At 39.3% G+C, this 17,933-nt stretch overlaps 1 protein-coding gene across 1 annotated transcript in view; it reads right to left on the bottom strand.

Annotated features, from left to right (window-relative positions):
* Positions 1-4,185: 4,185 nt before the first annotated feature.
* The window catches only part of SACS (sacsin molecular chaperone), a 46,431-nt gene continuing 32,683 nt past the window's right edge, over positions 4,186-17,933 (bottom strand). Inside the window, exon 9 of the mRNA XM_028104917.2 lies at positions 4,186-17,087. Coding sequence (XP_027960718.2) covers positions 5,533-17,087 — 11,555 coding nt within the window. The 3' untranslated portion in view covers positions 4,186-5,532. The remainder of the gene's footprint in view (positions 17,088-17,933) is intronic.

The following is a 17,933-nucleotide window of genomic DNA, read 5'->3' on the forward strand; positions in this document are numbered from 1 at the left end:
ATAAGCAATAAAAATCAACCTACATTTTTCCCAAACTTCAGTTTGTCTTCCTTTCTTTAATCCCCACGACAGCACTTTGAGGTTAATATTTTCCCCCAAATTACTGGTAATTAAAAAAAGGTTCAGCTAGGACAAGTCAGGAGATCAGGCAGTAGCTAGTGAAATTAAACTGAAATGTGACCCTACATGTGAACAGCTGTTTTCATTTCGAAAATCTCTGGTATGTTGTCTCATTCCATCCAAACACCAGCCTATGTGGGAATTGTGTAGATGGGATGATATTCTTTGACAAGTGAAGAAACCAAAGTCCACCAGGATCAAACAGCTAGTAGGTGGTGGGACTCATAATGGCCCAGCCTGTGCATTTACCTCTTACACAAAGTAACAGACTTGATGTTACTTCATGGAATCACTCTCTTCATTTTTGAAAGTAGGTTTAATACCAACTGGTAGTATGTGTCACTATATAAGTCAAATAGGACACACTGAACCTATGAAAACAGGCTAGCCTTGTGTAAGCCACTCACTCACTTTGTAAAGTGCCAGTCATCACAAAGACTGGTGAGTTTGGTTTGGTTTGGTTTGGTGTTTTACCAGTTGTTATAATTAGGATCTCCAAGTAGCACAAGATGTGCTAGGACCAAGAGCATTGCAACTTTCTATTTATAGGATTTATAACTGTAAACACGAGTTCAGATTCATTTTCTGCGGTCTCAGAACTGAGAGAAAGTGGGAGAGTGAACTCTTGATTTCTCATGTTGTTTTAACAAGGTCATTTGACAGCATAGCCCCCTTATAACAAATTCTGGATTTTTGAACTGTTATGTGCATAAACACTTGAATTACAAAATAAAAATTAGGTGTGTCCTGAGCAGTTAAGAACAAACTCAACTCTAAATATAATGCACCTAAAATTTCACAGGGGGTGGGTGTTTTTAGGTTATAAATTGGTATTCACTTTTCCATTTAGTTCTGATTTCTTAAATAAATGTTTGCTTTCTTGCTACAGCATTCCTACTGTCCTAGTAACACTGCTTTTTTTTATCATATTCACTTTCTTGCTCCATATTTGTGCAAAACAAATGTCTTCAAGCTTGGTTGACACAAGGTCAAGAAAAAGAATCAAGGAGAAATTATGGAGGATAAAACCCTTTAAATCAAAGATGTAAATTAGATTTTTTTTCTCCTTTGTTATTTGGAATCATCATGAAAGAAGTTGTTGTGGATAGCTGCATTCTCCAGAATGATAAGGAATTTATCTCTGGTTAGAATCAAAACTTTTAGATAGGCTATATTATAAAATATATTACATAAACCTTTCTTTTTAAACACGTTATGCAATGTAATTTAAATTTTCATTAAAAGTCCAAGGTCATGATTATGAACATACCTAATGAACATACCTAATGAGCTATGTACACTAATACTCCTATATACTAAGTGATTGTACACCATTGAGTGTTTGATATTTGAGCGACCTCAAAAAATAGCCCTTATTTCTTTTTCAACTTCCAAACCAGCTGAGTAGGCACAAGTCAGAAAGATGATCAAAATGTCAGCTTTAATAGTAAAAAAGTTTGATCTGCAGCAAAATGGACTCCCCTAAGACCCGAATATCACAGGAACCTCTCCCGTCCCAGGGAGAACTGTGGGCCTCTGACTCCCATAGCTTGTCACATGGAAGAGGGTGGACAGATGCTCCTGTTCTAAAGGCAGCCAAATTCAAAGTAAAAGGAAGGGTTGAGCTACACGTGTTCGGGTCCTCCCCTGCAAGTCCAGCCACCAGGTCAATCTCCACTGCTTTGGGGATCAGTGAAGGAGGGCAGAAGCACTTCTGAAAGGCAGAGCCCCTCACACTAAGGCTGTTAGGTGGTGTCTGTCTAGTTTTTCGTCCCTTTCTTCCCTGATTTAAAACATCAATTCCTATGCAGCTTCAGCGTTTTGCCCTATTTTAAATTCCATTTCAGATTTGCTGTTGTTTCAAAACCAAATAAGCTTTTGTGTCGGGTGTAAGCATGCAGGCGGAACAAGAGGAGCTAAGGGCACCACTAAGTCAAAATCCATTCTTAACTGAAGAGATAGCGCAGCTTCACTTCCGGGATGGAGTGTGCACCTTCATGTCCCCAACACCTGACAGAACGGCTGCACACGGTGCCCGGGGGCCGTTTTCAAATGAATGAATGAATGGCACTACTTTAAGCCATATTTGTTCAAACAAGAGAACGGAAAAAGCCTTTGGGAGCCAAAGCGTGAGGACATTCCATGGGCAGTCTGCAGCTTCAGCCCCGGCCGAGTGCGCGCAGCCTGTGGCGGCCGCCGGCCCTCTGGATCACACGCTTGCCACCCCCATGGTCACCGGTCACTTCCCGGAAACAGATCTCTCCATCTATCTGTTTCTGGATATCTCCCCCTGGTTGTTTCTCTGGTAGAACCTGATGAGTACAGAACTAATTCAAATCTTCTATAATTACTCTTTTCTACCAGCACTACAAATTTTATCCTTGAGAGCTACAGAACAGGTGAAGTACGGAAGACGTCGACTGGCGCCAAGGAAGAGAATTCCACACCCGCACATCAGACCATCAGACCCGTAAACAGCTGCTCTTTATTTTATTAAACACTACTTGAACATTTTGCCAATGTCATCCTTGGGCTCTCGGCACTCCCACCCCCACCCCTGATCAACTGCCCACTGCTTTTTATTTTTTTTATTCATTCATTTATATTTATTTTTAAAATTTTTTTGGTTTTTTATTTTTTTATTAATATATAATGTATTATTTGTTTCAGGGGCACAGGTCTGTGATTCATCAGTCTTAAACAATTCACAGCGCTCACCATAGCACATACCCTCCCCAATGTCTTTTAAGTAATCTTTATGCCCGGTGTGGGGCTCAAACTCACAACCCAGAAATCAAGAGTTGCATTCCCCACTGCTTTCTAAACTACCTGGGCTGCACAGGTTCTCCTGGAGTTTCCTGGCAGATGCTATGAACAGTTCCGCCAGCCCACAGGGGCTGCTTTTCTCCCTCGCTCATCTGGCAGCACACAACCTGCTCCGGAATGCAGGAAGGCCTCTTCCAAATCCTTGCTAGACCGTGTGCTACTCAGGAACAGCTACTCCCCACACAGGCTGTTTCCACTTTCCTTTTAATAAGAAAAGGGAACTAGTGGGAAAGCACAAAATAATAAAATAAAAAGTTCACATCAAAAATTCCTTACCCTGAATTTCAAAATCTTTAAAAAGCTCCAAAAATAGGAACACCCTCCAAATATGTCTGCTGCAAACTATTGGTGGCGAGATCTGACGGGAATTTAGGTGAGGTTATTTATCGGGCCTATGTATTCCAGTTAGGGTGAGTATTCATAGGTTTCACGGCAGAAATATTGTGGTCAAGAGTGCTACCTACCCGGATGGGAATGTTTGTATTAACTTTCTAAAATCCAAATTCTGAAATACATTTGGATCCAAGGGTTGTATATAAGATATTGTGAACCTTTTTTCTTTTAAGTATAGGAAAAAAAAAAGAAAACGGGAAATCCCAAATAGATCAACTAGCCCAATGGCCACCAGACAAGGTTTTCTGTGTACATTTTAATATCAAAAAACAATAAAATATATTCCAAGTACTGAATCTGAGTTTCAAAGTAGCAAGCACTTTTTAAGACATCCAGAAAGCTGAAGACCCAGAATCTGGTAAGCCCCAGAAAACTCTTCGCCCTGGTCTGCCTAGTTTTGAAGACCTGTGCCTCAGGTATAAAGATGAACATTTTCTGTTAAGGCTCAAGCGTAAATTAGCCCCAGACATGCAGCCCCCTCCTGAAGCAAGGTAAATATCAATTCAGCCTCTACCTATGAAGAACCATAATATTTAATGTATCTATATCCAAATACATGTATGTATGTATGTGTGTGTGTATATATACCATACCATATATATCAGCTAATCTTATTCCCTAAAAAGGGAAAATAAAACTCTTAACTAAACCAGCACCTAATAAACCCAGTATGTATCAAATACTTTATACTCAATCATAAAAAAAGAATGTGCTAAAATTCCAATATAAAATATAATAAAAAATTCTATCCTAAATATTGCCAATAAATACACCTATATGCATATATCAAAATGTTATATAGGAAGATACTAAGTTTGATTTTTCAGGAAATACCAGTTACAATAATTTGATATGGACATTTGCTTTATTAAAAGTATGGCACTTAATATAACAGCAGAAATAATTACATAGCTTCACATCCAGAAGCAATACAATAGTCGAGGCACAAACATTCCTTATTACCATAAAAGTAAAAAAGTTTTCATATGTTCCATAAGCCCTTAATTGCATAAAATTTATATTTAGCATCATTTACAGCCAGCACACTTATATAAACTAATTATCATTACCTTTTGTTTACATTCTGCAAAAGAAATATGCCGAAGTAAGTAGAGTATAGTAGGACACTCAAACAGGAAGAAAATCAAATGTCAGTTCTGAATCATTCATGGGGAAAATGCAAGCTGACAATTCCTCTTTTATAAGCTACTGGATATTGTCACAATGATTTTACACTTTTTTTTTTAATGTTTTCAAAGTAAAATCCAAAAAACTCCACTAAGTGCCATGTTGAAAGAAGAGATTTTTTTTTTAACTGCAGCACCTTTTAGACAACGAAAGATTGCATCCTGTTCAATCTCGCTATACAAATTATGATATTTGTGGAAAATATGTACAAACAGAAAGCAAATGTTCTAACCGTTGATAAATGTTGTTTTGGTAAGCAGTTCTTGGACGCAATATTAACATCTGGTGATAAGAACTGCCACCATTTTGAGTTTTCCATATGTTACCTTCATGAAATAGGAAGCCTGTAAACATAAAGTGTAAAAAACCATTTAAAATAAAGATGTAAAGTGCACTCAGTGCACCCTAAGAAGTACTATCTGCATACTCTTAATCAAGTAATATTCAGGATTAAAATACTGTACCATTTTATAAATGTACTATTTAAGATGTAAAATTGCAACAAATTCATAATCAGATCCAGCTGATAGTAATGCATCCAAAAGAGGATCCAATTAAAGAAGTGATCAATGCCAAAGACTTAATTCCCCTTATTTGTTTAAACCAATGATATGTCCAGTGTTTCATTAGCTCCTTCAAAAACACCATGTTAAAAACAGAAAAGTTAACTCCATCCTGATCACAGACATACACAGACTCTTATCTAACAAACCGCTAAGCTTTGGTTACATAAAGTGCAGTTCAATAATGTGCCATCCTAGCCATTCAAATACATCTAGCAATTCTGCAGCTCACCATCTTCAAAATAGTTCGCTTTCAGGTTCAGGCAGGGTCCTCCACTGATTTTCACATTAACAACAGCCCCAAAGTTCTTCCCAGTGATCTGCAATGTGCTTTATACAATTCTTAAAGAACTGGCGACGAAGCCTAAGGAAGTAGAGCACTTCACATTTGAGCTATGACACAGTCACGCTCTAGCTCTGCTTTTTTTTTTTTTAAATACCTTCACACTTTTTGTTGTATAAAATTTTCAAGTTTTATGATGATACAGGCAGTACATTCCATCACCCTCATAGCAACCTCAGAAGTGAACCTGTCATTTGGGATCTGTGGGAAAGGAAGCAAATCAGGGTATCTCGTTTTTAAACTGTCCACACCATAAGCCTCCAACGTGTGGACGTCATTTGTCAGTCCTTCAAGCTGCTGACTGTACTCCTCTATTTTTTGTGCAAGTGCGGTGGGCTTGACATCCTTATCGGACTTCCCTCTCACAGCATAGTCAGCGGCGATCAGAGCTAATTTGGTAGAGAGGTGACACTTAAAGCACACCCACTCATTGGCATTTTTATGAAGGTCATTCCTGGCAGCTGAAAAATTGGCTCTGGCTTGTCTTAACCATCTCCGTGCCTCAACTGGATTACCAACTGACTTGAAAGTGGGGGGAACAAAAAACCTCTGAGAGTACGTCTGGCCAGCTGAAGGTGTGCTTTTTTCTTTATTTTGTTGTTGCCTTTCAGATTTATGGCTCGTTGCTTCTTGATTCCATGAAGTATAAAATCTCTGAAATGAGTACTTGTCTGACTGAAACCGGGATGCTGAGGTTGAAAATGTCCGCCTTGAGGCTCTGTCTGCATTTTGATCTAGAAAAGCCTGTTTCTCTAGTCTGTTGATTTCGTTCTGCAAATGTTTAAACACTTCATTAGCAATGTCGTGATTCTCTGGGTTTTTGTCGGGGTGCCATTTCAAATACAACCGCCTAATAATCTTTTTTCTTTCAGATTCTGGAAGCTTCCAAGCTTGCTCCACCACTGATGTCACTTCTTTTAAGATTTCTGGTAAAGAATTCACCTTGAGCTTTTTGGGGGAATGCTGTTTTGAAGAGGTCTTGTGGCCCTCTCTACTGGAGAAAAGAGGAGGAATGCTTCGTAGACCAGGGGCTAGGAACTCTGTGGGGCTGGTGGGTGTAGAAGGGGCACTGTCTCTGCTCTGAGAGCTTTCCTCGGGCCTTGAAAACTTATACAGATCGAGAGAGCTAACTATTTTATATTCACTATAGCCAATATCAATCTGATATATCTTTCCCAGAAAACTAGAATTATCAGCATCTTCTCTTTCAACTTCTTGTACAATAATCGCGTATGTGTATGTTGGCTGGTACGATCCATAGATATCACCACCTTCGGCATCGACAAGGTACCCAACATACTCTCCCGGGTAAAAAACATTCATTGGATCCATAAGCAGAGTATAATGGATTTCTGCAGGTATTGGGGTCCCGGGCATTGGAAGTTCAAGTTTTGATGGTTCTGAAGAGTCATATTTTACTCCTAAACTGTCAAGCTTCTCACTGATCCTGTAAATATCATTGCATCCTAGCATTGCAATTAAATATGAGGTGTCAGAAATCAAATTGTCTGTTGCTGACTTCAGTGTCATTGCCAATGCTAACAAGAAGTTAATGTCCTTACTGTCTGAGTGCTGTATGTATAGCAAAATGACTGCATTACCAAATCTCTTCAGAAAAGCAAAAGTTTCACTTCTACTGTGGGGAATAGGATTAAAACCTTTAACTCTTAATGTTGTTTGAAGCTTTTCAAAACAGGACACTTTCAATCCTTCTCTTAGGGCTTTGCAAAGTCTTATGGCTTTTTCTTCATTGGCCAGGAAAGCATTATCATTTTCATGCTTCATAATTCTAATCAGTCCCGTGATGAACTGTTCAGAAGACAAGAGTAACTGCAATCTGCCCTGAAGAGAACACAACGCTCCAAACTGACAGACTTTGGGAGTCTCTTCATCTAACTGCTCTTCAAGTATACTGCTCAGTAAACGGGGTCTAAGTTTTTGAGGAAAGAGCATTATCAATTTAGTATGAAAGCCATGGTCCTTCCCTAGGTAGCACTGGCTAAGGTCAACCAACATCTGCACACCAATATTCCCCTGGATTCTACTTTTGTAATGCGGTGCGTCATCAAACACTAAGATGCTGGACTTCACCAGTCTGCCGTCCTGGCTTGGAAGGTAAAGTGCGAGGTCTCGTACGTTCTCCAGATCACCCCTCACCTTGACTGAATCATTCTGCAGACTCTTGAACAAGCCAGACACTACTCTTTTAACTGTGCGCATCTCATTAGGATCTAGCTGTTTTCCTTCAGAATTTTTGAATATGCGGCTCAACACTTCAACATATTGCTTTGTTGAAATAATATCTTCAGTCCCTAGATGTTTAAACAACTGGTGAAATGTGCCCAGTTCTAAAGGTAGCTTGTACAAGTAAGGTTTAAAATCAGATTCATATTCTAGATTTATCACTACCTCCTCGGGCTTCAGGAGTTTCCAACCATCTTCGACCATCACAAAAGCAACCCCCCGCAGTTGAAACCGAAACTCCCTTTTTTCTGCACTGAGAAATTCATATATGCTCCTTAAGACCTTTGCTCTAGTTTTTACCATGTCTTCATCCAAAGTAGTTATGTTGCATATGTTTCTGCAGTTATTAATGACTTTATCAAGAGGAGGATCCAGGTTCACATTAAGCATGCTTAAAACTTGTTCAAGCTGTTCTTGCGGACCAAGTTCACTACCTTCTTGTTCTCTGATACTCAAGGGTGTGGCTTTCTCTGGAAGAATTGGGCAGGACGTCCAAAGGAGCTGGAGCACATCACACTGCTTAAATTTGGGGTTTACCTGTGCTCCATTGAACTTTATGAGAGGAAGTGTTCCATTGACCTCTTGGTACTGAGGATGAAACCTAATGAATTCAGCAGGGGCCCGCTCAGGACACAAGAATGGTATTAAAGAAAGTTCTTTCAGGAAATTTCCAGATAACAAATCCATTCGTTCTTGGAATATATGATGGAGAAGGATATCAACTGTATTTTGCAAGGTTTCCTTAGACCAGTTTTCTGTATTAGCTCTCACACTAATTTCCTTAGCAAACTGCAGCAACTGCTGCTGGGAAAGTATGTATTTCAGTCCAATGTTTCGTAAGAATTCCACCCACGAGGTCATAAATGTGGCTTGGTTTTTGGGCTTTATAAGTTGTTCCAATTTTTTAAAGAAGTCCTTAGGAATAAACAATTTTTCGGGAAGCATAACTTCAAAAACTCTCACCGTTCTATCATAGAAATGTTTTGCTTGCTTTAGTCGACTGTTAGCATCATAGATTATCAATAAACTTTCCAGTTTCTCAAAAAGTTGTTCCTTAATTTCTGACAGTTCCTCAATACTTGATAATCTATTCTTAAGATAGATCAAGTGCTCTAATTTTGCATCATATGAGAGATTCTCAATTTTTGGTAAAAGGTGTTTCAAGTACACCTCAAGATCATCTACAGGCACACAGCCAAGCACCTCATATAGTTCTTTTAGATGTATTTTTTCTTCAAGAAATGCAGATGATGATGATTGTGTCCACTTTTCCACTTCAGTTGAAGGGATACTTTTTGTGAGTACATAGCATGTTCCAAATTTTGCAATGCTCATGTAGCGACCACTGATGGATTTGTAGCATGGAAGGGACTTCAAAATTTTTATGTCATCTTGGGACATCAAGTGACTCAAATTGCAGTTGAAATACATCAAAAGGGCTTCAAAGTCATTTTCTACTAATTTTTCAGTTCTAAATGTTGAAGTCTGAACCATATAATGTACAGCCCTTAAAATGCTTGTGGGGCTCTCTATGTTTGCTGTGTGACATGACAAGAGAGGAACAAATGCACTGTCTTTGGAGCAGATTTTGTTCAAGGCAAGTTGAATACAGCCAGCTTTCATGAGAGCATGAAAAACTTTATCACTTTGGGCATTTGGAAAAACTGCAATGTGCATGAGACTCAAAGGAAGCAGAACATCACCTTCAGGAACTACAAGCTGGTTGATTGAAACAGTGAACTTCATTCCGGGAAGCAAGGCCCAGTCTTTTAGGGTATCAACAACAATGTCAAATGTTGGTTGTGTTTCTTCTTGATCTTCTTTCACATTTACAGACTCACTGATGAAATGCCACGCATTCTTAAGCCAAGACTCACTTGCAAAATTGTCCTTCCACTTTGTACAATTTTTGGTCTTATACTCACGAGGCAGCACAGAGGATAACAAATCCGCAAAGCTGGAAATGTCAAACACTTTTGCCACCTTACAGTTCAATAAAATACTACTGTATTTCAAATATAACGTATTCATGAACAAGTCTTTGCGGGATGGAATCAACTCATGGTATGTTGTCAGAAACTTGGGTCGTTTCGCATCAAAAGTTTGCAAAACACTGTCCAGTGTAATGAGAAGGGGCAGTCCCTCCACTTCAATCTCATTTTCTTCTGCATCCTTAAAACAATAGTCCACTAAAAGTTTTAAACTATGAAAAAGCTTTAGGTTAGTCTGCTGGAGGCGACAAGGCAGCTTCCCAATGTGGCAGTTGGTGTCAGGAGAAGAAAAGGTCATTAAAAAAGCCCTAACATCAGCAGGAGTGACGTAACTGACAGGAATATCCGCGTCTATAAGACAGTGGTATAGATTGGCAGTTTCATCGCAGTTATAAACCAAGTTGAAACCAATTTCTAAAAGTAGGTGTTTCAGTCTGTAGACATTCTCCGCTACAGTCTTGCGGGTCGTGATGTTATAATCTGCATTTTTAAGGTGTTGTAATTCATCCTGCAGTAAGTTGTCAAAAAATGGTCTGGTTTTATTTGAAGTAGACATATTAATCCAAGTAATTATAACTGCAGAGTGTAAATCTGAGCCGTCAATATTTGGAGCCCGTACAACAGGGAGAAGACGTTTCATGTCTTCATGAATGCAACTGTAAAGGGCTTTCACTAGACAATATAAATCTGGTTGTAGGTCAAGCCTGTTAACTGGGAAAAATGATAAAAACTTCTTTAAAGTATCCTTTACAACATGAATAGGCGTGCTCTGTAAAACTGATAGTGTTGGGTCAGAACCAGGGAAATAGCGCTTTTTCAGCTGGATTAGTAATTCAACGTATGCAGGCGCTATTAATGCTGTCATTAAACTGTTATTCCAGTCACTGCGAACACCAACTCCGTTATCATCCCGCCACAGATTTCTCCTGGCTGAATCTAGAGCAAAATGGCCGTTCACATGAAATGGTAATCCCGTCTCCAAAGAGAGGGGCAAGAAACAGAAGGCCCTGTGGGGCTTTTTATAGTTGTGAGTAATGCAGGCAGCCACTCCGCCACGTGGGAACAGAGTGATATCTTGGTTCTTGTGAGCCGATATAACACTCTTTGACACTTTTTCCATACTTGAGAAACCTGACCTATTACAAATGAGCCATGTAGTAAGATTTCCTTCGGAGTCTTCAGTATCCATAGTATAGGTTATCTGTTGAACTGGTATGTCTTTGAGCTGTCTCTTTTTAGTAACACTATCGATGACAGATGCATGAAATTGCTTCCTTTTCAATCTGTCCCCATCAGTGATTTTGCCCTTTACAGAATATAGCACATTCAGAGCTCCAGTACCTTTATCTATTTCACAAATAGAAATCTTTTCCATGTGGTTAAGAAACATTAAAAGTTCTGCCCCATCTGACCGCAGTTTGTCCAAAAGATTCTGGACCATTCTATCTGATGATGGAACTGAAGAAATTTCTGAAACCTTTGCCATTTCTGCATTACGAAGAGGAAATCTAAACATTGTGCAATTATCCAATTTAAAGTGGGTTCCCAAATAAAGATCCAGCACATCTGAGAACTGTGTCCGAAAATCTGCATCCAAATCTCTGAACATGCGTCCAGGACTAACAGATGTGGCTCCTGGTGCATACCTGGCATGAGGATCAAAAATACACAAGATGTCATTGCCAGAAATAAAAGAAGGGCAGTCTGTAATATGATACACAGAATTGAATCCTATCCCATACTGTCCAGTTTTACAAGGATTTCCTTCTTTGGTGCCTTTTCCAAGATTCTGAATTCCTCTGACATCATCTTCTGTAAAAGGCTGGTTGTTGTACACACAGAGTGCCGGCCCTTGCAGTGGGGCCCACTTATCATCAAATATTCTATCAACTGGATGCTGTCTAGGATCAAACACAAAACAGATTTCTGTGGCCTTTGCATCATCAGCATTTTGAAGAAGTTCCTTCAACATTTCCTTTTCTGAAGGGTAGGCATTAAGGATACTCTTAATTCTGCTGGTCAATTTTTCTTTCTGCCCAAATTCTGTGCCAAGCGTGGTAAAACAGATGTTGGATGCATACCGCTCTAAGGCTTTATGTCGCTTTGGGATTGCTCCTAGCTTTACGGCTACTTCCCTGGGTATATCGGCATGACAGTATTTTACGGTGGTGTCCTTTACTTTTATCCAGGGACAATCGTTGTAGCATAAAGATTTAGCAGGGAGAAGCTTAAGATTTGTATCTGGCAGTAATATCTTGCCATAATTTTTCTCACAAAATTCTTGTTTCTTTTCTCTGATGAGACTCCATATTCCTTCACTAATTATTCGCCGGCAAAGCTGAAAATTCTCTTCTGTTATTTGCTTTGTTCCTTTCTCTTGATCAATAGATTCCAAAACAAGGGCAAAATCTTCAACAGTAAATGACTGCCTCACACCCACGCTTTCAAACAGTTCACGGAAATTATTTTTGTACTTATTAGGCAGCTGATAAAGGTATGGTGCTGCATCAAAATTCAAATGAAAAGAAACTTTCTCCGAGTCAACATATGCATTCTCAACTAGAATGAAGCTAAAGGGTTTTAACTTTTCAACAATTGATAATTTAATGATTTCATTTTGCATCATTGCGTCATGAAGGTATTTGTAGCAGGCATTGGTGATGTTCTCCTGGTACAATGTAATTCCATCATCAACTGATTTTGCAACTTCTTTCAACTGGTTCACAACCAGATCAACTGTTGGCTTCCTCAGTAGCCCCAAAAACTCCTTAACAGCCAATGACACTGAACCACAACCTCTGAAGGAATGTGAGTTTTCATTTAGAATTGGTTGCAAGAGACAAACTATATCTTGATGCTCAGCTGTATAAAGGTCAGTTGCTGCAAACATGGTTTCAGGCTTAAAACTGTTCCCTTTCCAGTCCAAAGAAAATCCTGCTGGCTTTGTGAGAAATGGAAGGAAGGGGATTGTTTGATATTTTGCGGCAAAATCCTTTGCTCTAGGATCCCTTATTTTTAGTTTTTCATCGATGAGACTTAACAGGATACTACTTCTTAGACAAGCAGCAGCATGATCACTTTTATTAATTTCGGCCACGGATTGTGCCCGTTCCAGCATGTCATCCCAAAAAATGTCATCTTTTGCCATGCCTAACTGAACCAGCTTAATCAAAATAATAGGATTAAGATAATCCTGAGTAGAACCATAAGGAAACCGTCCATCTTTAGTATCAAATAACTTTGCAACTCGTCCTTCAGGGTGGATTAATCTTGATGGTAAAACCAAAGGATGCCCCTCCAAAGAGCAAGGAATACAGGGAGTAACACGAAGAATTCCTGAGAATTCATCAATTTTTTCATTTAGAACAAAATTCATTAAAGGATCTCTGAGTTCTGCTTCAATTTCTTGAATATTTGGGAAAAACACTTCCGAAAAAAACTGCTTCTCTGAAAATGTATTTTCAAGCAGTATCTGTTTGCAGCCAGCTTCTTCAAATCCTGATTTTACTGAAGAAGGAAGTTCAACAGCACAAAGGTTTTTTGACCCAGTCTTCTTGAGGTATTTCAAAAATATCTTGAAGGCTGCTGGACCAACATCTTTTCTTTTAAGTATAGAGTCATCTAGAAATCTCACATTCTTCATGGAAACCCACGTGGATCCATCAGAAAAGACTCTGGTCAATTCTTTCCCTTTTCCATGAGCTATATCTTCATAAAATCCTTGGCAAATTACAGAAAAATCATCATGAACTAATTCAGGATCAGGCCACACTGAGTAGTAAGTATAATCCATTAGCTCCCCATTAGTGGCCAAGTCACGCAGGACACTGAGCGCCTCCAAGTAAGCTTTCACAATAACATGCCTCATGAAGGTGGTATTCCATCGTCCTTTTGTGTCCGTCTTCCAGATTTCTTTTCTATTTGAAGTAACAGCAAAACACCCATTGATGTGAACTGGCAATCCTGTTTTGATTCGTAAGGGTAAATAGCAAAATAATTCTCCAACATGTGGTTTCACAGCCCACTTCTGGTCCTGGATTTCAGACAGCAGAACTCCCACTGCCCCACAAGGAACCAGCCCTAGTCTTCGTCCACTTTCATTCAGGGAAAACTTTAGAGCCTCTCCTGTATCCATACAGGTGCATATAAGCCACGTGGTACACTCTACTGTTTTTTGTGGCAGCTCATCTGATGGCTTTTTCAATTGGCCAGACTTAGCCATTTCAAAGAGAGCAGTTAGGTCGTCATCCGGACCTCTGAAAAGTGGCGACTGTAAATCAGCAATCCTTCTGAACACGTGGTGAAATTCTTCAACTGTGATCTGAAGAATGCAAGAGGACTTTGGCGCATCAGCAGGAAGCTTTTTATTACTGCTGCTGCAAGTCTTCATGAGCCTAGCAGCTTCTTTTAAAACACTTAAGACAGGTGCGCTCAATGCTTTGGAAGAGCAGGGTTTTTTTTTAATTATTACCGTGTCTTGTGCCAAGTTGGGATTGGTTTCCTCAATTTTCAAGTACTTCAAGTACATTGAGTTCACACTCTGAGTGAAAATGATAAGCCGGTGTCCACAGAGACTAAATTCATCCACAAGAGAATAAATATCTGCTGTATTGTAGCAGGTACTACTAACTTCACTCACTTTCGCTTCCTGTTGAGTTCTAAAGGACAGTCGGAAAAGAGTTCCGCTGTAGCTGTAAGGTGCTTCTACAGTCAAAGGTAACTGACAGCCAAAAACGTCTATAAATGGTTTGAACTGATTAGGAAATTTCCTCAGTCTTTTCTGTTGTTTACTCCAATTAATTTTGATCCCAGGATTAGATTTGTCTTTAATGTGTTTACTGATGTGGTTTATGTTTGGATCGAACATTATCATGAATTCTCGACTCATGATGATGGGAATGTCAGTGATATGGTACACAGAATTAAATCCAAGACCAAATTTTCCAACTTTGTCAACCTCTTCCCTCTTTAAAGATTCTCCTAGCCTAGTGATGTTCACAAAATCTGAATCTGAGAACTGAGAATTATTGAATGACCACAGAGCGGGTCCGTGGCAAGCCGCCATGCCTGGGTCCAGCAGATTCTCTCGAATGTCCATATTTCTTCGCATATCAATCATGAAACTGCATTCTGTTGCATTTGCATCATCAGCATTTTGAAGTAGTTCTTTAAAAATATCTGACACTGAAGGGTATTCTTCCAAAATATTTTTAATTCTTACAGTAAGTGGCTCCCTCTGCCCTGACTGCTCAAATCCCATGTTTTCAGGATTAATCAGTCTTGTGCTGAGGCACGGAACTTTCAGCCATTCTGCGGTTTTCATAGGTATGTCCTCATGCACCAGAATGATTGGTTCCACCGAATCTTCCAGTAAGTCATTGAGGTCATCAACTTTGATGTCACAATAACAGCATTCATGAATTGGCTTCATGATAAGTTTAGAAGGATTTTTGCTATGATGTATGGGAACCGGCGTGTTGGGGCTTGCTGGAATCTGATTGCTGTAAAGCCATCTGATGATATTCAACATAAGATGAAGATTTTGTTTGCTTTCTTGATCACTGAGATCTTGGTCACTTTTGAGATACACCTTCTGAATGACCATGGAAATATGATCTGATGTCAACTCCTCTATCGAACCACAGACCTTAAAGAGTTGGTGGAATTTTGCCATGGTTTTAGGCACACTATGCAAATAAGGCTGAAGGTCAAGATCATGGAATGGTTTTATCACAGTTTGGGCAAGGGGACAAAATTTTTTGCCAGTCCAAACCCATGGAAATTTTAAGGCTCTGAAAGCATCCTTCCCTTCATTTAAATGATCATGCATGAATCCATAAATTTCAAGCAAAATGTGTTGAAACTGATAGTAGTCTTCATCACTAAAGGTTTTCGAAGTATACCAATCAACAACAATTTTAAAGTGTTTTAAGACAGCACTGATGCTAGGTTTGGTGAAGATCCCTAAAGCTTTCTCCAAGTTAATATGGACACTCTCAACAAGGGGAAGTGATGAGCCAACCAGAATCGCATGGGCTCCATCACACATATCTGGCGGGGCACAAAGGTTGCAGACGTCTCCCTTCCAGACTAAAGAGCCTGGATAGTTTGGTGGCCTTTCCTTGCAAGCTGGAACCCATTTTATTTTCTTCAGGCTCATCTTTCCTTCAGACGACTGTAACAGTGTATGATTCTTGTTTAAAACCAGTAAGAGTGTTTTGGCTTTCTTTAGAAGAACATCCTGATTTGGACAAGAACTGACCTGTAAGGCTTCAATTTTTTTTGCTACTTGCACAACATCATTCTCTTGGAGACTGGCTTCATTTTTTAGACCAATCTGTCTTAAAGAGTGAAGAATGTCTGGTGAGGTAAAAACTGAAGGTGGGAAGCAAGTTTCTTCTTCACTGTAAAAGAGATCCTTTAGTACTTCTATATCAGGATCAAAGAGTTCACTAGCCGACACCATCCGTTCCTGTGAAATCTGAATGAATTTTAATGGCATTAACCAGTCAAGTACCTTCGGATTCTCATTTTTCAGAGAGGACAGATTCTCAAGGGTCCATAACATAAGGTGTGTTACCTCATCGTGTGAATAAAATGCATTTTCAATATCTTTTAAAATGAGCTTTAGGCAATTAGTGGTCTTTAACTTCTCTATTTTCAACATGTTTGCCAAGCGAATAGTAGCTTCGTCGCTGCTGTCTATTACTGAAATAGAGAGTCGGAGATCTGGAGGAAGTTTGGCAGTATGGTGCAGGACCTTACAGCCTTTTAGTTTTGTGTAAGAGGAAATTCCCTGATCAGATAAATGGTTAATTCGCTTGAATATCGGTAATTCCTGAATTATTCTTTTCTCTTTTTCACTGCTATCAGTTAGACCAGCTAAAAACTTCCTTAGGGCCTCTTTGTGTAGGGGAAGTAGCGAAGCTATCTGATTACACAATTTCGGCAACGGCAACTTCTCCATTATCTGCAGAACAGCACTCGGTAATGGTGAGTGAATGTATTTTTTAATAAGTGGATGCTGTATGGAGGCATCTAATTTTTTAAGGACAATCCCTCCAAGTTTTTGTACAATTTCTGCTAAAAATTCAGGAAGCTGTGCTTCAGATTCATCATCTAAAATAACTAATGATGGAATCCTGAGTCTAACGAGTTCCACACACGTCTGACCTTCGCCTAGTGTAGTTCTGGGGAGAAGTGGCATCTCATCAAATAAAGTCAAATCCTCTGAAAAATGTATATAGAGATTCTTCCAAACCATTTTAAGCCATGAAACAGATGGGTGATTTTTGTCTTCATCAAATGGGTACCACTGAACAATCAACTCTCTGCCAGGCCAGAATGTATTCATTACTTCTTTGATAAGACGTGCAAATCGTTCTGGATTTAGAAGCTGCAGCTGAGTACATGGTCTTCCTGTAAATCATATACAGAAATGTTATAAATACATGTAACACTCTACTGTAACTTACTGAGCTTTCTATTCTTGCAGATTACATAGTACAACAAAGCCATTTTTAGAAGGTTTAAGTACACTGTAAAAATGCAAACACTCAGCATACCTGGGCTAAAATAATTTTTATGTAACGACAGAGAATCTACATATACACTTATATTTACAATGACTTAAGGGAGAATTATCTTTGGAAAGTGCTTATTTTAAATAAATATTTAAAATGCATTTGGGTGTATTTTTAAAATTATCCTATGATGTTTTACAAATGGAATTAACATGGAAAGTGATTTTTAGTGGTTTTCTGTCCACAAATAAAAACATCAAAGAAAATGTGGCTAAAGCTTAACTAAGCACCATTCTATTTAAGGGTAAGCAATTTGTAAGCAAACCCAATATGAATTTCCTTCCTTTGTGTTTCCAGGATGGGAACACAGCTACACAGGATGAAGAGAGGGGCATGAGACTGAAGTCCCTGTCTCAGATGACCAACACTCTCTGAAGCTGAGGCAGCAAGAGGACTTACAGACTTTCCTTCCACTCACTAAAACTACATGTGTAAGGTCGGTGTCACTTAATCTTTCTGGGACCTGAATTCTCTCTGGAAGAAGGATGGGGATGAAGTTCTGGTCCCAAGACTGCTCCATTTACATACCCAAGTAGGGACGATAGTCACAGCTTTTCCAAAGCAGCTTTTACCTAGCTACTTATTACTTATTTATTATACAGTGTGCTCTTCGGAGCTCTGGGATTTTGCAGAAATGCCTCAGGGACAAGGGACGGGAGCAGGTGGGCACTGCTGCGAAGGT

This window comes from Eumetopias jubatus, unplaced genomic scaffold (genome assembly GCF_037043125.1).
Source record: "Eumetopias jubatus isolate StellerSeaLion01/CBP00866 unplaced genomic scaffold, mEumJub1_p1.0 scaffold_3, whole genome shotgun sequence".
NCBI lineage: Eukaryota > Metazoa > Chordata > Mammalia > Carnivora > Otariidae > Eumetopias > Eumetopias jubatus.